This window comes from Pan troglodytes, chromosome 10, assembly GCF_028858775.2.
Source record: "Pan troglodytes isolate AG18354 chromosome 10, NHGRI_mPanTro3-v2.0_pri, whole genome shotgun sequence".
Classification (NCBI taxonomy): Eukaryota; Metazoa; Chordata; class Mammalia; order Primates; family Hominidae; genus Pan; species Pan troglodytes.
Window position 1 is genome coordinate 127,989,192 of NC_072408.2, and position 26,656 is coordinate 128,015,847.

The window sequence follows — 26,656 nt, forward strand, 5'->3', positions numbered from 1 at the left end:
GAGAACACATGGCAGTGTCTCTCCATGGCCACCAGATCTTTGTCTGCCTGCCTCGGTCTCTGGTTCTAGCACTAGGGACCTGTGCAGACGGCAACCCTGCTCTTTCTATCTCTGGCTCTCTTCGCAGCTTATGACAATGGTGATTCTTGGCATTTGCACAACATTTCACATTTGACTTGAGGCTCACAATGACTTTAGGAGAAAAATGGCATTTTACAAACCAGAACACAGATTCAGAGATGTTGTGACATCCCCCAGGGTCACACAGCTTGCTGCAGGCAGAGCCAGGGTTAGGACCTGAGTGTCCTCACTCACAGCTTCTCCTACCATGGTTCACAGTGAACTGTCTGCAGGGCTGGTCTTGGAAAACCCTGGCACACAGCTCTCTTGCTCATTCATCCACTTCTTAGAGTCTCAGCCTCTCCATCACGTGCATGTGCCCCCATGACTCCCTGCCACCACCCCAGACAATCTTTCCCAACTTGGCTTTGCCCTCTCCAAAGAGCCGCCTCTTTCTGGAAGAGCTTCTTCCCTATCAAATCATATTTGTTTTATTCTGGGCTAGGCACGGTGGCTCACACCTATAATCTCAGCACTTTGGGAGGCCAAGGCAGGAGGATCACTGGAGCCCAGGAGTTCAAGACCAGCCTGGACAACATAGTGAGACCTCGTCTCTAAAAACAAAACAAAACAAAAACTGTATTTGTCCTATTCTTTACCTCACCATCCCGCTCTCTGCTCTTAAACCAGCTTTTCTTCTAAGTTTATCTATACCAGCGTGTTACTGCTAGGCATTACCTGTAACTCCCAACCTCCCAGCCTCCCCTCTCAGGTAACATAACTGTGCTGTACCAGGGACCATTTCCAACACTGACCGTTGCAGCAGCGCTGGTGATACCCAGCCACATCCTCCACTGATGAGCAGGACCAGCCCTGCCGGTGGAGTTTTGCTCATGGGCCCACTCTGGCAACAAGGTCTAGCTTCCTGAGTGTCCAGGACCTCTGGGCAAAAGTGCTGTCTTTAAGTACAGTCTTTGCCATCATTTGTACCCAAATTCAGAACCAAGATAACATTCCCTTGGTGTCTACCTTGATAATACTCCCTCTAAAAGGAGAGCTTTCTACATTTGTTTTGTCCTCATCACCTCTTAACTGTCCCTGCTGCTCAGATGAAATCTCTGACAGCCAGGCCAGCCAAGCCCTCCCTTCTGTCTCCCTTCCCAGCAGTGTTCCGTCTCCAATCCAGTTTGGGGGCCTGTTTCCCTTTTGTCCCATCCTTTGGTCATCTCTACACCACACTCTACCTCCATGTACACATAAAGACACTTTTGGACTTATTGAGACTTGGAAGAAAAAGAGTTAGAATAGCCCAGAGATTAAGAGCCTGGGCTCAGAAGCTAGACCGCTAAAGGTTCAAAACTTAAACTTCTTAACTCTGTGACCTCAGGCAGGTGACTCTTCACCTCTCTGTGCCAAGTTGTGTGCATCTGTAAAATGGGGCTGAGAACAAAACCTAGCTGTTCGGATCATTGAAACAAATGAGTGAATACCTGTGACACACTTAAAACAAGGCATGGTACATTACAAGCACTCAATGAATGTCAGTTGTTATGATTCAAATGACATGTTACTCCTCAGATAGGATGTCACTCAGAGTGACTGGAACCCAACAGGTTCCATGGAAGCACTTCCAGCCCAGAGAGCATATGTGACTCTTTGGGATTTTAACTTATGCTCCAGGCTGGTTTGGGCTGGTCTAATTGGGCATTTGCCTCCTCTCTGCCCATCAACACCCCTCTATCTCGGGTTGTCTCGGTAAATATGACCAAGTTCCAGTTACACACCAACATGAATAGATATTTGCTCCAGTTATCTGTGGCTGCAAAACAAACTACCCTGATCATGGTGGGCTTAACACAAGCATTTTATTAACTCTCACAGTTCAGTGGTTGACTGAGTTCAGCTGGGTGGTTCTTCTGCTGGTCTCACTAGGGATCTCTCAAGGAGCTGCAGTCAGATGGCAGCTGGGGTTGGCATCCCTTGGAGCCTCAATTGGCACCCAGGGATAGCTAGACATCTCTTCCTCTCTGGAAACCCCTAAGAGTTACCCTCTCTTCAAGGTCTGTCCGCATTGTCTCTCCAGCAGGGTAGTCAAACTTTCTAATAGTGGCTCAGGTTCCTCAAAACAAAACAAAAAAATAGAAGCTTCCAGGCCTTCTTAAGGCTTAGGCCTGGAACTGGCAACAGCATTCCTTCTGCTGCTTCTATTGGTTTTGCAGTCACAGCACAGGCTCAGCTTCAGAAAGTAGGGGAAACACCCCACCTCTCAATGGAGAAAGTGACCAAGAATTTGTGGCCATCTGTAATCCATGCAACAATCACAAAAGAGATTAAAACAAAACTAATGCCGTTTTTTTAAAAAAAAAAATTAGAATTCCTTTTGGAGAGCAAAATAAAACCGATTTCTCTTCTTTCCTGAGATTCATCTCCAGTTGATAATGAAAATGTAACTTTCCATGAGCCACAGTGAATGATCACACATTCATTCCTTCCATGACTATCAAGACCTACTATTTGCCAGGCACTTGGGCTGCAAAGATATGACCTTGGCTCTGTATTCAAAGGGTTCATAATCTAATCTGGGGAGTCACAAGGGGAGGAGACCAACGGCATGCCATGTGACAAGGCAGCCTGGGAAATAAAGAGATCATGAGAGAGTTTGAAAACTACAAGAAACATTCATTGAGCATGTACTATGTGCTAAACCCTTTCTTTTCATAACTCATTTAATCTTCACAACAACCAGGCAAGACAATTTGTTGGCTAGGCATGATGGCTCACGCCTATAATCCCAGCACTTTGGGAGGTCGAGGCAGGCAGATCATGAGGTCAGGAGTTCAAGACCAGCCTGGCCAAGATAGGGAAGCACCGTCTCTACTAAAAATACAAAAATTAGCCAGGCGTGGTGGTGCGTGCCTGTAATCCCAGCTACTCAGGAGGCTGAGGCAGGAGAATTGCCTGAACTCAGGAGGTGGAGGTTACAGTGAGCCAAGATCACACCATTGCACTCTAGCCTGGTCGACAGAGCAAGACTCTGTCTCCAAAAAAAAAAAAAAAAAAAAAAAAAAAAGACAAATCTGTTCACCCTGCTTTTACAGATGAACAGATGATGAAACTGAGGCTCAGAGAAGTGAGTGAGCTGGCCAAGGTCTCTCAGCTAGAAAATGGTGCAGCTACTGCTGAACCAGATATACCTGGGTCCAAGACCTAGGTCCTTGACCTGAATCACTGTAGAAGCCACAAATTGCACAGATGACAAAGAGCAGAGGCTATTTTCACACCTATGTCATGTTCTGGCTTCCCCAAGACTGGCCATGAAGCCTGCTCCCTAGAAAACAGGAAGAGAAATATGCATAAACCAGGGCAGCTCATTTCTCTCTTCCGTGTTCTGTCCTTCAGCCCTGAGACCCAGCTGGTCTCATTTTCTTGGGCCAGGCGAGTGTCCTGGCCAATGTCTCTCAGTTCCATGTGTCCTGCTGAGTCTCCGCACCTGTTTGCCCTGCTCAGTCCTTTCAGCCACAGGGCCACTTGGACCAAGCCACCTGTCCTCCATCCCAGCCAGCATCCCTGAAAGTGATCCCTAGCTTCCCAGACCTCTGCTTTTCCCATTTTTATTTATTTGTATTGGGATATAATTCACATACCATAAACCCCACCATTTTAAAGTGTACATACGGTTCAGTGGTTTTTAGTATATTCAGAGTTGTGCAACCATCACCACCATCTAATTCCAGAATATTTTCTTCCTTCTTTCTTTCTTTTTCCTTTCTTTCTTTCTTTTTCTTTCTTTCTTTCTTCCTTCCTTCCTTTCTTTCTTTTTTTAGGTGGAGTTTTGCTCTTGTCACCCAGGCTGGAGTGCAGTGACGCAATCTCAGCTCACTGCAACCTCCACCTCCCAGGTTCAAGTGATTCTCCTGCCTCAGCCTCCCTAGTAGCTGGGATTACAGGCGCACACCACCACATCTGATAATTTTTGTATTTTTAGTAGAGACGGGGTTTCACCATGTTGAGCAGGCTGGTCTCAGACTCCTGACCTCAGGTGATCTGCCCGCCTTGGCCTCCCAAAGTGCTGGGATTACAGGCGTGATGAGCCACAGCGCCCAGCCCCCAGAACATTTTCATCACCTACAAAGGAAACCCCAAATCCAGTAGCAGTCACTCCCCATTCTCCCCTTCCCCTGTCCCTGGCCACAGTCTACTTTCTGTCTCTATAGATGCCTATTCTGGACATTTCCTATAAATAGAATCGTATATGGTGTGGCCTTTTGTGTCTGTCTTCTTTCACTCAGCATCATGTTCTCGAGGTCCATCCATGTTGTAGCCTGTGTCATTGCTTCATCCTTCTTATGGCTAAATAAGATGCTGTGTATGAATGTACCACATTTTATTTGTCCATTCATCCGTCAGTGGCCACTTGCGTGGTTTCCACTTTTTTGGCGATTCTGAGTAGTGCTGCTATAAGCATTCGTGTGCACATTCTGGTGGATATCGAATCACTTCTCCACGTCTTAGTAACACACGTCACTTACTCCCCACTCTCTCATCCTTCTATCTGCAGTATCCCACCCGCAGGACGCTCTGTTCCTCTGACCGAGGTTGTAAAAAGGGATGGATGGACCCGCAGAGCAAAGGTACCTTCTGTTTCTTTTCCCGAGACCCTAGGGGTGGATGGTCTGGCATCTTGGTGACATTTGTGATGCCCAGGTCAGATCTTCAGCCTCTGCTCTCAGCTGCCCTCTTCCACCATCACCAAGCCATAGGCGAGTCTGCCCATGCTTCGGCTCTGTCCCCAGCAGACCAGCTGCTGACTGTAAACATGACTCCAGTTTTCCAGCGAGAGAAGAAGCTCCTAAAAACCTAGCAGGTTCAGGATTCTAATCGGTAGAAAATTCACATGGCCTATAGCATCATCTGAGTATTCTAAACTTTCCCCCTGAATTTCCTCAAAGGTTGAGGACCATGAACTTTTACCCCCAGGGAACCTGGCAGCAATACCCATATTAACCTGCAGAATTTTTTTTGTTTTTTATTTTATTTTATTTTTTAAACATTTTTTGCACTGTTTTATTTTGATTTTGATTTTGATTTTATTTATATCTAAGAGCAGTGCTATTGCGATACCTGCAGAATTTCTTTATCTCACATTTTAACTTAAAAAGGCACAGGGCACCAAGTGCAGAGGCTCCTGCCTGTAATCCCAGCACTTTGGGAGGGTGAGGCAGATGGATGCTTGAGGTCAGGGGTTCGAGAACAGCCTGTAAAACATGGTGAAACCCCGTCTCTACTAAAAATACAAAAATCAGCCAGACATGGTGGCACACGCTTATAATCCCAGCTACTTAGGAGGCTGAGACGTGAGAATCACTTGAACCTGGAAGGCAGAGGTTGCAGTGAGCCAAGATCATGCCACTGCACTCCAGCATGGGTGACAGAGCGAGACCCCTTTAAAAAAAAAAAAAAAAAAAGGCACAGGGCAATTTTAAAAATACTGCAAATAGTAAAAAAAAAAAAAAAAATCAGTGGTTATAATGCAAACACACACAAAAAGGCATATGCCCCTTACTGCATTCTAATCCATACTGTATGTGTATTTGAGTTGGTATAAAAGTTATTTTAACATTGCTCACTATTTAATTAATTCTCCCTTGGAAACTGATTAATCATCCTGGCACTCCAGGAAGATGTGCCATGCTGATTTCATGGCTTTGCACATCCTGGGCAGGCTGTGTACCCCTTGAGGGACTTGTGCCCCTTTGAGATGCCATGTTCTAGTCCATTTATACTAAGTGAGAGCATACACCTGTTCCGCTCCCCTCATGGGCACCTTTTCTTATAAAGAAACAAAAGAGCCAGCAGAATCCACAGTCTTTCTGTGTTCTCTCTGATCTTTATTATGTCTTGCTTGTTTGCCTTGCCTTGTGTTCGTTGTGGTTAGGATGGGCTTGATGGAAGCGGAAGCTGCGTGGGTTGGAAAGCCTGGTCGCAGCCTAGTCTCTCGCCCGGGTTGAGTTCATGATGTCCCTCCTGGAGAGCGTCCTCTCCGCAGTTCTTTCACATCTGTGGTTCTACGATGCTTTGACCCCTATAGGAATTCAGACCGGAAGGTGTGTAGTGTATGAAGGGAACCAGAAGACCTGTGAAGTCTCTGCCTGGTGCCCCATCGAGGCAGTGGAAGAGGCCCCCCGGTGAGTCGCATGGGGAGACAGACACAGTGGCCCTCAGCGGCGACCAGATGAGGCCTTGCCGAGGCTGCTTGGGCCTTCCCCTCTCAGCACAGCCCTGCAAAGTCCTGGGTCCTACCGGCTTGGGGACCCCTGCGCTCTGGATGCACTGCTTGGCACAAACTAGTATCTCTGGGAGGGCCATGGTGGTTGGTAAACTGTTGTAACAATCCTGTACCAACTGGTAAATAGCTACTACCCTGAGCATCCTTGGGTGTCCCTGGCCCCCTTCCTTCCCCCAGATCTTCCAGGGTACCCCCAGACCCCCTCCTGTAGTGCCACAGCAGGATCCCTTCTGACTTGTCAGTGTCCATACTGAGTGATTAAGGATAGGAAGGAAGGAGGGAGATGGAAGGGAAGGACGAAGCAAGGAAAGAGAAGGGGAAGGGGAGGAAAAAGGAAAAGGGGTGAGGGTAAAAGAGGGGAGGGAAAGGAAGTTTTCTCAAATTAAATGCTTACAATGACATACAGATTTGGTGGTCCCTTGTATTGATGCTTCGCTTCAATACACAAAGTCACAATGTTAAATCTCAGAAGCCACAAGGGCTGATGTATTTCAGCAGAGAATAGTTAGAAAGACCTGGATTCAATTCCTAGCTCTAACACCATTTTGCTGTGTGTCCTTGGGAAAATGGCTTAACCTCTCTGAGTTTCAGTGTCCTCACCTGTAAAAGCAGAATAATAATTTCACCAACTTCATAGGGCTGTTGTAAGGATTAAATGAGATGATACTTGTACAGTTATTGTAAGGTAAGCCCCATGCATGCCTGGCTTACACACACACACACACACACACACAATCTACCCCTAGAAGTGTGGTGGTTCTAGACCAGCACTGTCCAATTGAACTTGATGCAGTGATGGAAATTTCTGTATCTGTGCCGTCCAATAGGGCAGCTACTAGGTACATGTGGCTATTGAGTACATGAAATGCGACTACTGAATTTTTGAAAGAGATGATAGATGATAGATAGATAGATAGATAGATAATAGATAGATAGACAGGTAGATAGATAGATAGATAGATAGATAGATAGATAGATAGATAGAGTCTTGCTATGTTGCCCAAGCTGGTTTTGAACTCCTGGGCCCAAGCGATCCTCCTGCCTTGGCCTCCCAAAGTGCTGGGATTACAGGTGTGAGCCATCGCTCCCAGCCTGAATTTTTAATTTAATTTAAATTTAAATAGCCACACATGTCTAGTGGCTACCATATTGGACAGCGCAGTTCTAGACCGATGTGATTCAGGATCATTCCCTCAGCATCGTGGGGCAAAGAGAAAACTGCCCCAAGCTGGCCTGTAGAAGGCTCAGGCGAAGGTTTCCCAATGCCGGGATGGGGGGTGCACTCAGCAGCATCACCCCTTATGATTCTCAATCGCTAATAGCTCCACTCAGGTTCATTTCTCGGTCAGGGGCATTTCTTTGTCACAGAAGGAATCACCCAGCTCTGGGAGATACAGCAGCCTCCACTCAGGTAGTCCTTGTTCAAGACAAGCGGCCCTTGACTGACTGCAGTTTCAGTTCCAGCTCTGCCATCAACTCACTCATTAAATAAACTGCATCTCCAGTGTGCCTGCCTCTGGGCTGGATTTTGACGTGACCTGGGCAAGCAACTCCCTGAACTTCAGTTTCTCATATATTATATGAATTAGCTAAGATGGTTCGTTTAATCATTCATTCAACACATCCATCACCACGTAGTAGGTGTTAGATATTTATTTCATACGTAACTACGCATAAGAGACTTTGCTAAGTTTTAGGTAAAATACAAGTCCCAGATACGGAGCAAGTCTCAACCACTGTACATACCTGAATGTGTAATTACATCAGTGTGAGAGGTGCCACAGTAAATGCCACTGGGTCTTGTGTTAGTCCATTCTCACACAAAGAACTACCTAGCCAGGTGCGGTGGCTCACGCCTGTAATCCCAACACTTTGGCAGGCTGAGGCAGGCGGATCACTTGAGGTCAGGAGTTCGATACCAGCCTGGCAAACATGGTGAAACCCCATCTCTACTAAAAAATGCATAAATTAGCCAGGTGTGGTGGCACACGCCTGTAATCCCGGCTACTCGGGAGGCTGAGGCAGGAGAGTCGCTTGAACCCGGGAGGTGGAGGTTGCAGTGACCCGAGATCGCACCACTGCACTCCAGCCTGGGTGACAGAGTGAGACTCCATCTCAGAAAAAAAAATAAAATAAAATAAAGAACTACCTGAGACCAAATACTTTATGGAAAAAAAGAGGTTTAATTGACTCACAGCTCCACAGGCTTAACAGGAAGCCTCAGGAGACTTACAATCATGGCAGAAGGCGAAGGGGAAGCAAACACATCTTACCATGATGGAGCAGGAGGCGGGTTTCGGGGGATGTGCCGCACACTTTTAAATGATCAGATCTCGTGAGAATTCACTCACATCACGAGAACAGCAAGGAGGAAGTCCGCCCCCATGATTCAGTCACCTCCCACCAGGCCCCTCCTCTGGCACATGGGGATTACAATTCAAGATGAGATTTGGGTGGGGACACAGAGCCAAACCATATCAGATCTCAAGAAGGGAGAAATTCTTCTTGGAGGAGCTGGAGGGGCTTTGTGGAGAGTTTCAGAATGCTTTGCCCACTAGGTTTGCTGTATCCATTTCTCTTCATGCATCCCAAAGACCAAGCCAAGAAACCAGAAGCCTCTGGTCCCACTGGCCCACGGGCTCCCTCGGTCCCCACCGTCACTAATGGCCATTTTGCATGTCTCTCTCCCAGGCCTGCTCTCTTGAACAGTGCCGAAAACTTCACTGTGCTCATCAAGAACAATATCGACTTCCCCGGCCACAACTACACCACGTAAGTGCCCAGGCTGCCTGGCTGTCTTAGTTATCTACTGCTGAGTAATAAATTATCCCAAACCTCAGAAGCCTGAAACAACAAACGCCTATTGTCTCCCACGGTTTCTGTGGGTCAGGAATCTGGGAATGACTTTGCTGCGTGGTTCTGGCTCAAAGTCTGTCAGGTTGTAGCCAAGCTGTCAACCAGGGCTGCAGTCATTTCTAGGCTTGACTGGGGCTAGAGAACCCTTTTCCAAGCTCTCACACAGTTGCTCGTGGGAGAGCTCAGTTCCTCACCACGTGAACCTCGCCCTAGACCACTTGAGTATCCTTGGTATATGGTGGCTGGCTTCTCCCAGAGCAAGTGACCCAAGAGAGACAGAGCAAGCAACCAAGAGTACAACCAAGATGGAAGCCACAGTCTTTGGGGGGAGACCCCAACACTTCTGCCATATGCCATTGGTCACACAGATCAACCCTGGTCCAGTGTGAGAGGCCACTGCCCAGGGGTCCCAGGAGGCAGGGATCATTTGGGGCTTTCATGGAACCTCTCTACCACACTGGCTCACTCCTGGGAAAGAGACAGATCTGTTTTCAATCGAGATGTTTGTTTGTTTGCTTTTAATTATGCACAGGAGAAACATCCTGCCAGGTTTAAACATCACTTGTACCTTCCACAAGACTCAGAATCCACAGTGTCCCATTTTCCGACTAGGAGACATCTTCCGAGAAACAGGCGATAATTTTTCAGATGTGGCAATTCAGGTTGGTGGTGCTTTGTACACTGGGATGTGGGGCTGTGTGTCTAGGGATGGAGGATGTCAAACAGCCAAGAGGCCGGGCCACTGGGTCTTCATAATGTGGCTCACATTTACTGAGCATTTAGTAAATCCACCCGCTGTGCTAAGGACTTTACCTACGCTACCTCGTCAAATCCCAAAACAATCCTTATGAGTGAGAGCTACTTGGTGTATTCCTTTCCTGTGGCTGCCGTAGCAAGTTACCAAAGCTTAGTGGCTTCAAACAACACATATTTGCTTATGTTGCCAGAGATCAGAAGTTGGAGATGATTTTCCCTGAGCCAGGGCGGTGCTCCCTCTGGGATTTTAAGGGAGAATCCAGTTCCTCAGCTTTTCCACCTTCTGGAGCTGCATTCCTTGCATTTCTTCAAAGCCAGCAGCATAATATCTTGCCTCAGTGGCCACTTTCACTCCCTATCCTGTGTCCAATCTCCCTTTGCCTCTGTCTTACAAAGAGAGAGAGCATTTACAAGAGGGGCATTTAAGGACCAACTGGATAATCCAGGATAATCTCCCATCTCAAGATCCTTCATTTAGGCTGGGCACAGTGGCTCATGCCTGTAATCCCAGCACTTTGGGAGGCTGAGGTGGGTGGATCACCTGAGGTCAGGAGTTCAACACCAGCCTGGCCAACATGGTGAAAGCCCATCTTTACTAAAAATACAAAAAAAAAAAAAAAAAGAAATAGCCGGGCATGATTGCAGGCTCCTGTAATCCCAGCTACTCGGGAGGCTGAGACAGGAGAATCGCTTGAACCTGGGAGGCAGAGGTTGCAGTGAGCCGAGATCGCACCACTGCACTCCAGCCTAGGTGACAAGAGCGAAAATCCATCTCAAAAAAAAAAAAAAAAAATCCTTCATGTATTCGCATCTGCAAAGAGCTTTCCCTAGGGGAGTACTAGGAGGTAAAGCAGAAAAGATATTTGATAGAGTGCCCTGAATTCCAGTCTAATAAGTTTGGACTTGATCCTTAATGGGGGCGTGGGGGGCATTAAAGGTGTTTGGGTACAGGAGTGGTCTGTTGAAAGTTGTATTTTAGGACAATGAGTTTAACGGTGATGTGTCCCAGACGGGGGTAGGGAGACTGAGGAGATGCGATTGTGGCTGCCACAATAACACTTGTGCGAGTTAGGTGGGGCTGTACATATGGTTCTTCAATCAGCATTTTTCTTCTAAAAACCTTAAGCAATCGTGGCTATGCAGGGAGATGTCTGGCGGTTGCGTAACTCACACCCAGCAGCCATAGAGACTGTCCCTTGTTGATCCTTCAGGGCGGAATAATGGGCATTGAGATCTACTGGGACTGCAACCTAGACCGTTGGTTCCATCACTGCCGTCCCAAATACAGTTTCCGTCGCCTTGACGACAAGACCACCAACGTGTCCTTGTACCCTGGCTACAACTTCAGGTAACTCCAAGGCCCAGGTCAAACTCACCCAGTGGCTGAATCGCATTCCCAGGAACTGGTGAGACTAATTTTGGTTTCCAAGGCGACAAGCTGAATGAAAAAAGACTTTCTCTAAGAACTAGGTGATAACTGAATTTTTTCCATAATTTTTTAAAAATCTCAAAATAAGATGCACACTCTTTATTTTTTACTTATTTTTTTTTTTGAAATGGAGTCTCGCTCTGTCACCCAGGCTGAAGTGCAGTGGCGCCATCTCAGTCACTGCAAACTTCCGCCTCCCAGGTTCAAGCGACTCTCCTGCCTCAGCCTCCCAAGTAGCTGAGATTACAGGCGGATGCACACTGTTTATAAAACAAAACTATTGGGAAACAGAAAAGCATAGAGGGGGATCAAAATCACCCATAATTCCCCTACCCTGAAATAATCAATAACAACCCTCGGGGGAATTTTCCTCATCTGTACCAATTATTTCATACAGCTCCTATGAGATCATAGCATATATATATATATATATCTTGTGGTATTCTGCGGGGTTTTTCATACCACAGTCACTCAGAATTCTTTGTAACCATCACATTAATGATCATAACATCCCATTTTGTAGGTGAACAAATAACAACTGCTACAATTCAGGGAGTGTTTTCTTTTCTTTTCTTTTCTTTTCTTTTCTTTTCTTTTCTTTTCTTTTCTTTAGATGGAGTCACACTCTGCTTGCCCAGGCTGGAGTGCAGTGGCACGATCTCAGCTCACTGCAACCTCTGCCTCCTAGGTCCAAGCGATCCTCCCACCTCCCAAGTTTCTGGGACCACAGGCATGTGCCACCACACCCAGCTAATTTTTGTATATTCAGTAGAGATGGGGTTTCACTGTGTTGGCCAGTCTGGTCTCGAACTCTTGACCTCAAGTGATCTTCCCGCCTTGGCTTCCCAAAGTGCTAGGATTACAGGCATGAGCCACTGTGCCTGGCCCAAGGAGGGTTTTCCATATACCAAGCACTCCCCGTCGCCATCCCTAAATCTCCCAACAACCCTGGAAGGAAGATATTGTTTCTGGAAGATGATTTGCCCAAGACCCACAGCTGATAGTACATGTTGCATAATTCTAACCCACGTCACTCTGACCCCACACTCACACTCCATCCCTTCCTTCCCATCTCATGATTTTCTCACCCACGCCTCCATGATTGAATATTTGAGTTGCTTCCAGTTTTTCTATTACAAGTAACCACAGTGTGCATCTTTGCACATAAACTTCTCTTTGAATTCCAGGTTACTTCCTTAGGATAAATTTCTAGACTTACTGAATCAAAGGTTGTGAACATTTTATCATATGCTTTTTATTTTTAAAAATATCTATGGTTATAATGTTTCATTTTTTTTTCTGAGACAGAGTCTCACTCTGTCACCCAGGTTGGAGTGGACCGGGTGCAATTATAGCTCACTGCAACCTCTGCCTCCCAGGCCCAAGTGATCCTCCCACCTCAGCTTCCTGAGTAGCTAGGACTACAGGTGCACGCCACCATGCCCAGCTAATTTTTAAAATTTTTTTGTAGAGTCAGGGTCTCACTATATTGCCCAGGCTGGTCTCAAACTCCTGGCTCAAGCAATCCGCCTGCCTTGGCGTCCTAAAGCGTTAGGATTGCAGGTGTGAGCCACTGCACCTGGCCTATAATTTTCGTTTCTAGGATTTTTATTTGGTGCTTTTTCAAAGTCATCTATTATTGTTCCAGTGAGTCCCATTCTTACCTTAAGGATCCTACTCCTTCTGTCCATTCTACTGTATCATTCCTTTCATACCGACCTATTATCTGAAGTAACTTGGGTGGGAGTTCTCCTCGTGGGCTTTGAAATACTGTCTTCAGTAGAAAAGCTCTTATGCAAAGTTCTGCATGTGCTGTGTGTTATGGAGTATTCCTTATATATTACTCAAAGCAGCTTCATAAACTGGCAGGCAGCCCCTTAAATGTGTTTCTGTTTCTGTTTTTTTGTTTTTTGGCCTGCATGATGTTTTAAAACTTGAGACAGGCCAGGTGCGGTGGCTCATGCCTGTAATCCCAGCACTTTGGGAGGCCAAGGTGGGAGGATCACTTGAATCCGGGGGTTTGAGGCTAGCCTGGGCAACATAGGGAGACCCCATCTCTACAAATAATAATTTTTAAAACATCAGCCAGGTGTGGGGGCATGCACCTCTAGTCCCAGCTACTCAGGAGGCTGAGGCAGGAGGATTGCTTGAACCTGGGAGGTTGAGGCTGCAGTGAACTGTGGTTGTGCCACTGCACTCCAGCCTGGGTGACAGAGTGAGACCCTTACATGGTGGCCACTGGCTGGAGCTGAGTATCAGTGGTCCTATTTAGAAAGGGGCTGGGCTTTCTGGTTCAACACTGTCCCCGCCACTCCTTAGTGCTTATACCTGGCCCGCATCACTCATTTCTGTCATCTGCCTAGCCCCTGTAGACATTTGAGTTTGAAACCCTTGACTCAAAGGCGGGCTGATGCTTTTTGCTTCCTCTGGATCAATGGAATTTCATCCAAGGCAATGGAACCAGCTCCTAATTGTGATAACTTTTTGATCATCCCCTGCCGCTGTGCTGAATAGGCTTATGGCCATTAAGAAGAGAGGACAGGATGAATGGTCCCCTGACTGACTGCCCTTCCAGGGTGTTTTTTGAGCTGTCAGCAGAAGCATGCGGGGCAGTGTACCAATCAGGTGTCAGCAAATGTCCTTCCAGTGACTGAGTTGAGCACAAGAAGATCAGCTCCTGGAGAGACCTGAGCCCTCTGAAGGCCTCAGCCAGTTATGATGTTAATATTCTTTTAGAACAAAGTGGTAGAGCATTTGTTGTCTGGAATGAGCACCAGAAGAAATCTTTGGCCAAAAATAAATTGTTGAGGGCCGGGAGCAGTGGCTTATGCCTGTAATCCCAACACTTTGGGAGGCCGAAGCAGGAGGATCACCTGAGGTCAGGAGTTCGAGACCACCCTGGCCAACATGGTGAAACCCTGTCTCTCCTAAAAATACAAAAATTAGCTGGACGTGGTGACAGGTGCCTGTAATACAGCTACTGGGAGGCTGAGGCAGGGAGAATTGCTTGAACCCGGAAGGTGGAGGCTGCAGTGAGCCGGGGTCATGCCACTTCGCTCCAGCCTGGGCGACAGAGCAAAGCTCTGTCTCAAAAAAAAACTTAAATAAATAAATAAATTGTTGAGGTCTGATGAGTAAGTGGACAAGTTATTTTCCAGCAGACACACAAAAGAGATGGAAATTACAGGTTATAGGAGGTATTTCAGAAAATATAACTTTCTAAAACATAGGAAGTTGAAGAAGTTGATCACATTACAGAATTCTGTCGTTTAGAAAATGACCTGTGGCGAAATGTCCTTATTCAGTGAATAGGTGATTCCGCTTATGCACGACCTGTGTGAAGTGGATCAGGCCACCCAGAATCCACGACGCGCTTCTCAGGCCCAGCAGGAGTATGTGTCTGTGTTAATTTCCTGTGGCTGTTATGACTAATTTCCACAAATGTGGTGGCTTAAAACAACAGAAATTAATCTTCTTATAGTTCTGGAAGCCAGAAGTTTGGAATCAAGATGTCAGCAGGGCCACACTCGCTCTGATGCTCTACGGGAGGGTCCTCTCTTGCCTCTTCCAGCGTCTGGTGGCTCCAGGCATTCCATAACTTTATAGCAGCATCACACAAATCTCTGCCTCCATCCTCACATGGCCTTCTCCACTGTGTCTCTATGTCTTCAATCTCTTTTTTTTTTTTTTTTTTTTTGAGGCAGGGTTTCACTCCAGTCTCCTAGACTGAAGTGCAATGGCATAATTTCGGCTCACTGCAAACTCTGCCTCCCGGGCTCAAGCGATTTGATCTCTCCTTTATCTTATAAAGATACTAGTCATTGGATTTGGGGCTTACCCTAAATCCAGGATAATCTCATCTTGAGATGTTTAACTTAATTATATCTGCAAACACTGTATTTCCAAATAAGGTCATATCACAGCCACTAGGGATTAGATACTTGAACATATCTTATTTGGGGGCTCAACCCATTCCAGTGTACGAAAAACACTCGTGTTCAAGGCCCGATGTTTCTCAGGGCATGGCCCACTGACTACCTGCATCAGAATAATCACTTGGTACCTGTACTGGAAATACAGACTCCTAGAAACATCTCAGAGCTTCTGCAACCACTCTTTGGGTGAGGGGCTCAGGAGTCTGCCTCTGAACACACTCACCCCAAGTGATTCTTTCTTTTTTTTTTTTTTTTGAGATGGAGTCTTGCTCTGTGCCCCAAGCTGGAGTGCAGTGGCGTTATCTCGGCTCACTGCAAGCTCCGCCTCCCGGGTTCACACCATTCTCCTGCCTCAGCCTCCCGAGTAGCTGGGACTACAGGTGCCTGCCACCACACCCGGCTAATTTTTTGCATTTTTAGTACAGACGGGGTTTCACCATGTTAGCCAGGATGGTCTCGATCTCCTGACCTCGTGATCTGCCTGCCTCGGCCTCCCAAAGTGCTGGGATTACAGGCGTGAGCCACCGCGCCCGGCCATCACCCCAAGTGATTCTTGCCTTCAGTTTAAGAGCCACCGTAACAAGACTCTGGAAGCAGAAATTCACATGCTTACTACACAATGTTAACCTTCCCAGGCAAACCAACTCACATAGGGAGATAATGCCAATCCCAGGGCAGGCAGTGGCGATGCATGCTTGCTTGCGTATTAAAAAACAAATCACTGGCTGGGCACGTTGGCTCATGCCTATAATCCCAACAATTTGGGAGGCTGAGGTGGGTGCATCACTTGAGCTCAGGAGTTCAAGCCAGCCTGGGCAACACAGTGAGACCATCATCTCTATAAAAAAATTTTAAAAATTAGTCGGGTGTAATGGTTTGCACCTGTAGTCCCAGCTGCCGGGAGGCTGAGGTGGGAGGATGACTTGAGCCCGGGAGGCGGAGGCTGCAGTGAGCTGTGTTCAAGCCACTGCACTCCAGCCTGGGTGACAGAGCCAGATCCTGTCTCAAAAAAACAAACAACAACAACAAAGATAAATCACTCAATACAGCAGCAGGAGAAAAAGATCTCTTGAAATACTCACATGCAAAGAAATTGAATTCCCTCCAGTCAGAAAGAGCCACTAAAGTGCCTGAGAATATCTGATCGATTTCAATGTCAGGTTTTGAGAGGTTTTTTAAAAACAGTTTCAGATGTTTCTTACTATTTTTTGGCAGAACATCTGCCATCTGCTTTCTTCTCTCCCTACATCTTGTAACTAGATGGTGAATTAATAACTCAGAAAAAATAAACATGTATATGTAACCTTATCTGAAAAGAATCATCAAAGTGTGGTGAGAAGAAGGGGCAGATTTAAAAGTTTTATGAAGCGTTCATTTTAAGCCTCCTTAATTATTCTTGAAAAACAAAACACACCACTTTTCCTGACTGCAGCACTGGTGAGGGTTGCATATCACAGGTGACTGTGATGATTTGTGCCTGGCGCTTAATTTTTAAAGTTAGTACTGAGTGATGACAGAGAGAGGTCAATGCCACTCAAAGAATATTTTGTTTGTTTGTTTGTCTGAGAGGCAGTCTTACTCTCTCACTCAGGCCGGAGTGCAGTGGTGTGATCTCGGCTCACTGCAACCTCTGCCTCCTGGGTTCAAGTGATTCTCCTGCCTCAGCTTCCTGAGTAGCTGGGATTACAGGCGTCTGCCACCACATCCAGCTAATTTTTGTATTTTTAGTAGAGATGGGGTTTCATCATGTTGGCCAGGCTGGTCTCAAACTCCTGACCTGAGGTGATCTGCCTACCTTGGCCTCCCAAAGTGCTGGGATTACAGGCGTGAGCCATTGCGCCTGGCCAAGAAGAATTTATTACATACTTTTCCCAAGAGATGGGGCCACGCCACACCATGCCAGGCCACACCAGGCCATGCCACGCTAGACAGGGCCACAGGAGGAAGTACCAGATCCGCTCAAGAGGCAGAATAAAGGGTAAAGAATGGTCCAGAGCTTTATTGTGTTACCCAGTGGAAGGGCAAGGCAGGATTAGGGAAACAGCTTAGGGTTAACTACTTTGAATAATTCCAGTAGGTTCTGAGTTACAGGAATGGTCTCTAAATGTCTGGCCTTCACCCTACCTGTCCCTAAGGAGAAATACTGGAGAGTTAGAAAAGGAGGTGGTTGAGGGATTGGTTGGAGGGTCTGTAATATGATTTTCACACCCTCACAAAAGCTGGATTGCAGAGGAGATGTAAACAACTTCAGCCTTGGGAGGCCAAGATGAAAGGATGGCTTGAAGCCAGGAGTTCAAGGCTGCAGCAAGCTATGATTACACCACTGCACTCCAGCCTGGTTGAAGGAATGAGATCCTGATTCTACAAAACATTTTTGAAAAAAACTTTTTTATTTTTTCTTTTCTTTTTTTTTTTTTTTGAGACAATCTTGTTCTGTCACCCAGGCTGGAGTGCAGTGATACGATCTCGGCTCACTGCGACCTCCATCTCCTGGGTTCAAGTGATTCTCGTGCCTCAGCGTCCTGAGTAGCTGGGATTACAGGTGCCTGCCACCATGCACAGCTAATTTTTGTATTTTTAGTAGAGATGGGGTTTCACCATGTTGTCCGGGCTGGTCTTGAACTCCTGACCTCAAGTGATCCACCCGCCTCGGCCTCCCAAAGTGCTGGGATTACAGGTGTGAGCCACGGTGCCCGGCCAAAAAATTTAAAAATAAAAATTAGCCACCTGCGGTGGTACACGCTTGTAGTCCCACCCAGCTACTCGGGAGGCTGAGGTGGGAGTATCACTTGGGCCCAGGAGGTGGAGGCTGCAGTGAGCTCTGATCATGCCAGTGCTCTCCAACCTGGGTGACAGAACAAGACCCCACCTCAAAACAAAACAAAACAAAAAACACAACTTCAGCCTTTAGTTTGGCCCTGTGATTAAAGATTGCCAAATAGACATACACAGAATCTAAGAAAATACAGTTTGCTGAGGTGTGCCTGTCTCCAGTCCGGTAATTAGTATGTAAGATTTACCACCGCCCACTCCCACTTTGTTCTAGATGCCAAACCTCTTCTTCCCCCTTAAGGAATAGTCATATTGCTTGAAGTTTTTTTTTTTTAATTTCTCTGCTTGTTGTTAATCCTGTGTTGGTTTAAAATGTGCATTTTAATCTTAAGCGACAAGCTGATTTTCCGTCACTCTGAGATGATGCAGGTACAGGTGGTGACACGGGGAGGGGGGACTGCTCTTTGGTTCCAGGTGGTTGGAGAGAGACCCAGGGCTTTGGATTGTGTTCCTTCCCTTGCCACCTGTCACAGAGCCAGGGGACAGACCAGGAGGACTAGACGGGCCACTGTTTTGGCTTTTCCTTCCATAAAATACCAGCATTTTTTGCCAGATGCAGTGGCTCATGCCTGTAACCCCAGAACTTTGGGAGCCTGAGGCAGGCAAATCACTTGAGCTCAGGAGTTCGAGACCAGCCTGGGCAACATGGCAAAAGCCCGTCTCTACAAAAAATACAAAAAATTAGCCGAGCACGGTGGTGCATGCCTGTAGTCCCAGCTACCTGGGAGACTGAGGTGGGAGAATCACCTGAGCCTAGGAAGTCAAGGCTGCAGTGAGTGGTAATCCTGCTACTGCACTCCAGCCTGGGTGACAGAGTGAGACCCTGTCTCAAAAAATAAAAAAACAAAACCCAAAAACCCAGCACTTTCAAAGAGATCTTATAAACACAGATCCTTTTCTTCCTACAGATACGCCAAGTACTACAAGGAAAACAATGTTGAGAAACGGACTCTGATAAAAGTCTTCGGGATCCGTTTTGACATCCTGGTTTTTGGCACCGTAAGTCTCCTTTCCCAGCTCCGGGCACCGGCATCCTATGACTGTGTCCTAATTACTGCTGTGGGGCCTCCATGGAGGGAAGGGTTTTGGTCTCAGCCTTCAGCTAGCACTGGGCATTTCGCACATGGGATAAAAGAGGAAGATGTTCTCGGGCTGCTGTCCCTGAATGAGTCATCTGACGAGTACAGGAGTGGGCCTGGAAAGCAATTCTAACATTCGGCTTTAAAAATACTCTGATACTTAACAAGAGAGAGAAAGAAATCTCTCTGCAAAATAGTTTGTAAGTAACAGAATCCAATTCAAATTGGCTTAAGGGGAAAAAAAAAGTTTTGAGTGGGCTTTTTTGGGTTCACGTAACTGAAAAAATCCAGGGGTTATTTTTAAGCTACAAGCATGGTTGGATCCAGGTGTTCAAACAACAACATCATCATCAAGAACTTGCCACCCTCCATGTCTTATATAAGTCCTCCTTGGTCTTGGCAGCCATCTCTCTATGAAGGTATCAGGCAGCACCTTCGATCTGACCAGTTTAGCAACCTCAGTGAAAAGAAAACACCTCTTTGCCAGAAGGTGCAGCAAAGGTCTCAGACAAATGTCATTGGCTCTGATTGGCCCACTATGGATGACATGCCCACTGCTGAACTAATCACTGTGACCAGGGTCATGCCATACTCCCAGTGGTTAGTGTCGAACCAGCCCTAACCTAGCCCAGGGGCCAGCAGAGAGGCCAACACCCCAGCCCCTTCAACACACACACACACACACACACACACACACTACATGGACTGAAAAGAAAATTGGAGTGTTGCCTTCTGAAGATGGGAGGAAAAGATGCCAGCTATGCAAAAATCAACATATCCCACGACATCCTGTCCAAGAGCATGTTATCTATGTAAGACGGTGATAAGCAGGACTAGAAGCAATAAGATATAGCTGAGAGAATGCAAAGACCACTGGGAATAAAAACCACAAGGCTGGGCCGGGCACGGTGGCTCATGCCTGTAATCCCAGCTCTTTGGGAGGCTGAGGCGGGTGGATCACGAGGTCAGGAGCTCGAGACCAGCCTGGCCAACATGGTGAAACCCTGTCTCTACTAAAAATGCAAAAAATTAGCTGGGCGTGGCGGTGGGTACTTGTAATCCCAGCTACTTGGGAGGCTGAGGCAGGAGTATCTCTTGAACCCAGGAGGCGGAGCTTGCAGTGAGCCGAGATTGCGCCACTGCACTCCAGCCTGGGCAAGAGTGCGAGACTCTGTCTCAAAAAAAAAAAAAAAAAAAAACCCACAAGGCCACCCAGACATTCCTTCCCTCTGCTTCTGAAGTAATGTCAAACCTTTTGGAGGAGAAGCTTGTCTGAAACCCTCACCTTGTATGGAGAAATGATAGCCCTTCAGTGGGTCTCCCCTTAATGTGTGGGCCCCAGTGCTTGCTCATGTAAAACCTTTATGGGTCCAAGCACACCCTGCACGGCTGAAGCAGGATGCCTGAGAGTCAGTTTCAGTCTGCGTAGTCTCTGCCTCAGCCAGCACTTGAACGCATCTATCCAAGTCACAGCATGAGGCTCCGCTCCCTGATAGAACCAACAATTGCACGTTGAAGCAAAAGAGCGTTGCTCTGAATTTCACCTGAGTAAACTCTCCCACTCTGTTTTTAGGGAGGAAAATTTGACATTATCCAGCTGGTTGTGTACATCGGCTCAACCCTCTCCTACTTCGGTCTGGTAAGAGATTCTCTTTTCCATGCTTTAGGAAAATGGTTTGGAGAAGGAAGTGACTAACGCAGCGCTTGTCTGCATTTTCCCCAGGCCACTGTGTTCATCGACTTCCTCATCGACACTTACTCCAGTAACTGCTGTCGCTCCCATATTTATCCCTGGTGCAAGTGCTGTCAGCCCTGTGTGGTCAACGAATACTACTACAGGAAGAAGTGCGAGTCCATTGTGGAGCCAAAGCCGGTGAGGCCGCTGTGTTCACAGGACACCAAGACACGGAGAAATTCCATGAAATCACTCAGAAATGCACAAAAATTAGGCCCAAATCACAGGCTTCATCCTGTAGTGGATATGTCGCTGGGCTCTACCCCGATCAACCAACTCTCAGATAAATTTTTTGGTCTTAGAGAAGAATAGAAACAAAAATGGAGGGGCAAGATAGAGGGAAGGCAAATTTTTATGTCTAGGACTTGCCAATTTTGTCATTTATTTATTTATTTATTTATTTATTTATTTATTTTCAGATGGAATCTTGCTCTATCACCCAGGCTGGAGTGCAGTGGCATGATCTCAGCTCACTGCAGCCCCTGCCTCCCAGGTTTAAGTGATTCTCCTGCCTCAACCTCCCAAGTAGCTGGGACTACAGGGGCACACCACCACACCTGGATAATTTTTGTATTTTTAGTAGAGATGGTGTTTAGCTATGTTGGCCAGGCTGGTCTCAAACTCCTGACTTCAAATGATCCACCCACTCGGCCTCCCACAGTGCTGGGATTATAAGTGTGAGCCACTGAGCCCAGCCTGTTTTGTCATTTATTAAATTGGTATAGCCAAAAAAGAAAAAAGAAAAGAAAAATAACAACTTTGGAGAACAATTTGGCAGTGACTAATGTTTAAATGGGACATACTTTACAGCCTGGCATTTTCAGTTCTCCATAACTGCCCTGGAGAAACACTCACATGAGTACCCGCAGTACATGAGTACAAGATGTTCAAAGCAGGATTGTTTATTAAATTATCAGTAATATATGATTATTAACAGTGAAGAAATAGCATCTAACCAAATATCCAACAGGTGAATGGTGAAACTATGGTAAATCCATAGAAAGGAATACCAGGCACCAGCTTAAAAAAATGAGATAGATAATAATAATGGCAAACATTTACACAGCACTTCTAAATGCTTCATCTATTAACTCACTCAATCTTCACAACAACCTGATGTAGACAGATGCTACTATTATCTCTTTCTATATATGAGGAAATTGAGCCACAGAAAGGTTAAATAATTGGCCCAAGGCTGGGCACAGCGGCTCACGCCTATAATCCCAACACTTTGGGAGGCTGAGGCAGGCAGATCACTTGAGGTCAAGAGTTCGAGACCAGCCTGGCCAACATGGTGAAACCCCATCTCTACTAAAAATACAAAAATTAGCCAGGTGTGGTGGTGCACGCCTGAAGTCCCAGCTACTTGGGAGGCTGAGGCAGGAGAATTGCTTGAACCTGGTAGGCAGAGGTTGCAGTGAGCTGAGATCATGCCATTGCACTCCAGCCTGAGTGACAGAGGGAAACTCTGTCTCAAAAAAAAAAAAAATTATAGGACTTGACAAGAGCAGATCTCCAAGACATTTTGTTAAAAGAAAAAAAGCAAACTGTAGAACAATATATGTTATATGATATATAGGTTAAAAAAAAATCACTAGACACAGAAGCTAATCTATATATTTTCTGCATGTATATTCTATATATACAAAAGTGTACACACACACACATACATATACATATGTGTGGGTGTATATATGTACACAAAATTGTACCAGTGGCTGCTTCTGGAAAGGAGCTTAGGGTTGGGGAGTAGGAGTAGTCAAAGAGATTTTAGCGTCATCTGTATTGTTTTGATTTGATTAATTCAGACTTTATCAAGCAGGTCCTCTGCATTCAACTCCATGATTTTCCCCAAAGATAAATCTCTGGTACCTAAAAACAAAGACGATTGGCTAGACGTGGTGGCTCACGCCTGTAGTCCCAGCACTTTGGGAGGCCAAGGAGGGTGGATCACCTGAGGTCACGAGTTCAAAACCAGCCTGGCCAACATGGAGAAACCCCGTCTCTACTAAAAATACAAAAAATTAGCCAGGCATGGTGGCGCATGCCTGTAATCCCAGCTTCTCTAGAGGCTGAGGCAGGAGAATTGCTTGAACCCAGGAGGTGGAGGTTGCGGTGAGCCAGGATTGCGCCATTGCACTCCAGCCTGGGCAACAAGAGCGAAACTCCGTCTCAAAAAAAAAAAAAAAAAACAAAGACGATTTCTTTGTCTTTCCCTCATCCAAGAACATGATTGTCCTGTTCCAGCAGCTGATGCACAATTCACTGTCTATTGTATATGCATTCACAATTTGAAATAAAAGTTCATCTTTGCAGCTAAAAGTATCACCACTTCATGGCCCAAGATGAGATGAAATTTAACAAACATGTAAATAATTTAAGTTGCAATAGTACAAATTTCTGGAGATACTGAATCTAGAGTTACTGAAATTGACAGAATACAACAAAGAAATTTTATGCAGCAATTGGGGGGTCCAGTGTAAAAACATTAAGCAGTAAGCTGTGGCTGTGTTGAATTTACAAGTTAAGATGCATGGGGTTCCACCTGGCATGGTGGCTCACTCCTGTAATCCCAGCACTTTGGTAGGCCAAGGCGGGCGGATCAACTGAGGTCAGGAGTTCAAGACCAGCCTGACCAACATGGAGAAACCCCGTCTCTACTAAAAATACAAAATTAGCTGGGCATGATGGTGCATGCCTGTAATCCCAGCTACTCAGGAGGCTGAGGCAGGAGAATCATTTGAACCTGGGAGGCGGAGGTTGCAGTGAGCCAAGATCATGCCATTGCACTCCAGCCTGGCAACAAGAGTGAACTTCAACTCAAAAAAAAAAAAAAAAAAAGCATGGGGTTCCATTTCTGATTTACCTTTAGACTCAGAAATCATTAATTCTTGGTTAATGAGAGTTTCAAGCCAGCTTGTTCAATAGTCTATCATTTGGCAAATAGGAATTACAGTTGCCTTTAGATAGGCAATTCTTGATAATTCTGTACAAAAATGGGTAAACTTTTAAACCATCTTTTCCTAGACATTAAAGTATGTGTCCTTTGTGGATGAATCCCACATTAGGATGGTGAACCAGCAGCTACTAGGGAGAAGTCTGCAAGATGTCAAGGGCCAAGAAGTCCCAGTAAGTTAAATCATTTTGTCTTTTTTTTTTTTTTAAGAAAATTTACTATTAAATATAAACACATCTAGAAACTTGTACAAATTAAAACTGATGGATTTTAACAAAGTAAACATACTCATGTAACCGGCACTCAGATTAAACAATTGAAAATTACTAGCAGGAGTCCCTTTTATGTCCCCCTCCAATCACTACCCTCTCTTTCTCCTTTTTTAATTTTTAAAATTTGGCTGGGCACGGTGGCTCACACCTGCAATCCCAGCACTTTGGGAGGCCAAGGTGGGTGGATCACTTGAGGTCAGGAGTTCGAGACCAACCTGGCCAACATGGTGAAACCCCGTCTCTACTAAAAATACAAAAATTAGCCGGGTGGTTTGGTGGCACACATGTAATCCCAGCTACTCAGAAGGCTGAGGCAGGAGAATTGCTTGAACCCAGGAGGTGGAGGTTGCAGTGAGCCGAGATTGTGCCATTGCACTCCAGCCTGGGTGACAGAGCAAGACTCCGTCTCAAAAAAAAAAAAAGAAAAAAAATGTATATTTTTAAATTACAAACGAGGTCTCACTATGTTATCCAGGCTGATCTCAAGCAGTCCTCTCACCTCAGCTGTACCAAGCCCACCAACTGCCCTCTCTTAAAAGTAGTCATTATCCTGTTTCCAAAGATTAATTTTACTTCGGCTAGAATTTTCTAAAAACTGAATCATGTAGTATGTAAGCGGTATATACTCGGTTGAGTGTCTGGCTTCCTTTACTCAACATTATTTTTGTGAGAGTTGTTCATGACGCCATGTATAGTTCATTCTCATTGTATAATTCTGTTTTATAAATATCTAACTTATTCAGCCATCCTACTGTTGATGGACATTTGGGTAGTGTCCAGTTTGGGGCTAATGCCAATAACGCTGCTATGCTCAACATATGGCACTCTACTGGGCAGTTACCTAAGAGTGGAATTGCTGAGTCATAAGGCAGACATATGTTCGGTTTTAGGAGATACTAACAAACAGTGCTGAAAAATGGTTGTTCACATTCTCACTCTCCCCAGCAGTTCTGGTTGCTGGGCATCTTCAATTTCCTAGGGCTGAATTACCACAAACTAAGTGACTTAAAACGACAGAAATGGCCAGGCATGGTGGCTCATGCCTGTAATCTCAGCACTTTGGGAGGCTGAGGCAGGCGGATCACCTGAGGTCAGGAGTTTGAGACCAGCCTGACCAACATGGAGAAACCCCATCTCTACTAAAAATACAAAAAAATAGCCAGGCGTGGTGGCGGGCACCTGTAGTCCCAGCCACTCAGAAGGCTGAGGCAGGAGAATGGCATGAACCTGGGAGGCAGAGCTTGCAGTGAGCCAAGATTGCACCATTTTGAGAGGCCAAGGTGGGTGGATCACCTGAGGTCAGGAGTTCAGGAACAGCCTGGCCAACATGGTGAAACCCTGTCTCTATTAAAAATACAAAAATTAGCCAGGCGTGATGGTGCACACCTGTAATCCCAGCTACTTGGGACGCTGAGGTGGGAGAATTGCTTGAACCTGGGAGGCAGAGGCTGCGGTTAGCTGAGATCACGCCTCTGCACTCTAGCCTGGGCAACAGAACAAGCTCCATCTAAAAAAAAAAAAAAAGTTTTTTCTGCTCCTTTTGAAATATCAATGAGTTTTCTTCTTTTTTTCTGTTAGGTGAATTGTACTGATTGATTTTCAAATATTAAGCCAACCTTGCATTCCTGAAGTAAACTCAATTTGAATGTGTTGTACTATTCTTTGTATTTATTGCTGAATTCCATTCACTAATATTTAGGATTTTTACATCTCTTCTTGAGAAAGACTGACCAAAGTGTTTCCATTCTTGTAATGTTCTTGCTGGATTTGTGTATGAAGTGAACTACAGTCATGTGTCACTTAATGATGGGGATATGTTCTGAAAAACGCATCAGTAGCTGATTCTGTGGTTGTCTGAATATCATAGACTCTATTTACACAAACCTAAATAGAATAGCCTATTATACCTAGGTTATATGGTGTAGTCTATTGCTCCTAGGCTGCAAACCTGTACAGCATGTTACTGTATTGAATACTGTAAGCAACTGTAACAGAATGGTAAGATTTATATATCTAAATATAGAAAAGGTACAGTGAAAATATGATATAAAAGCTTAAAAATGGTACATCTGCATAGGGCACTTACCATGAATGGAGCTTGTAGGACTGAAAGTTGCTCTGGGTGAGTCAGTGAGTGAGTGGTGAGTGAATGTGAAAGCCTAGGTTGTTAGCGTGCACTACAGTAGACTTCATAAACACTGTACACTTAGGCTACACTAAATTTACTTCAAAATATTTATCTTTCTTCAATAATAAATTAATCTTAGCTTACTGTGACTGTTTTACTTTATAAATTTTTAAATTTTTTAAACTCTGTACAGTGGTATAAAAATATTTTCTTTCTCACCGGGATTGGTGGCTCATGCCTGTAATCCCGTCACTTTGGGAGGCCGAGGCAGGCGGATCACAAGGTCAGGAGATTGAGACCATCCTGGCCAACATGAAACCCCGTCTCTACTA

At 45.7% G+C, this 26,656-nt stretch overlaps 1 protein-coding gene across 2 annotated transcripts in view; it reads left to right on the forward strand.

The window, feature by feature from the left end:
• Positions 1–26,656, forward strand: part of P2RX7 (purinergic receptor P2X 7) — a 54,341-nt gene that overhangs the window by 22,662 nt on the left and 5,023 nt on the right. For both annotated transcript variants that reach the window (XM_509436.8, XM_063785117.1), the window contains 9 exons: positions 4,619–4,691; positions 6,149–6,245; positions 9,038–9,118; positions 9,735–9,864; positions 11,170–11,306; positions 19,063–19,153; positions 20,807–20,872; positions 20,957–21,106; positions 23,996–24,097. In XM_509436.8, the coding sequence (XP_509436.2) occupies positions 4,619–4,691; positions 6,149–6,245; positions 9,038–9,118; positions 9,735–9,864; positions 11,170–11,306; positions 19,063–19,153; positions 20,807–20,872; positions 20,957–21,106; positions 23,996–24,097 (927 nt within the window). The remainder of the gene's footprint in view (positions 1–4,618; positions 4,692–6,148; positions 6,246–9,037; positions 9,119–9,734; positions 9,865–11,169; positions 11,307–19,062; positions 19,154–20,806; positions 20,873–20,956; positions 21,107–23,995; positions 24,098–26,656) is intronic.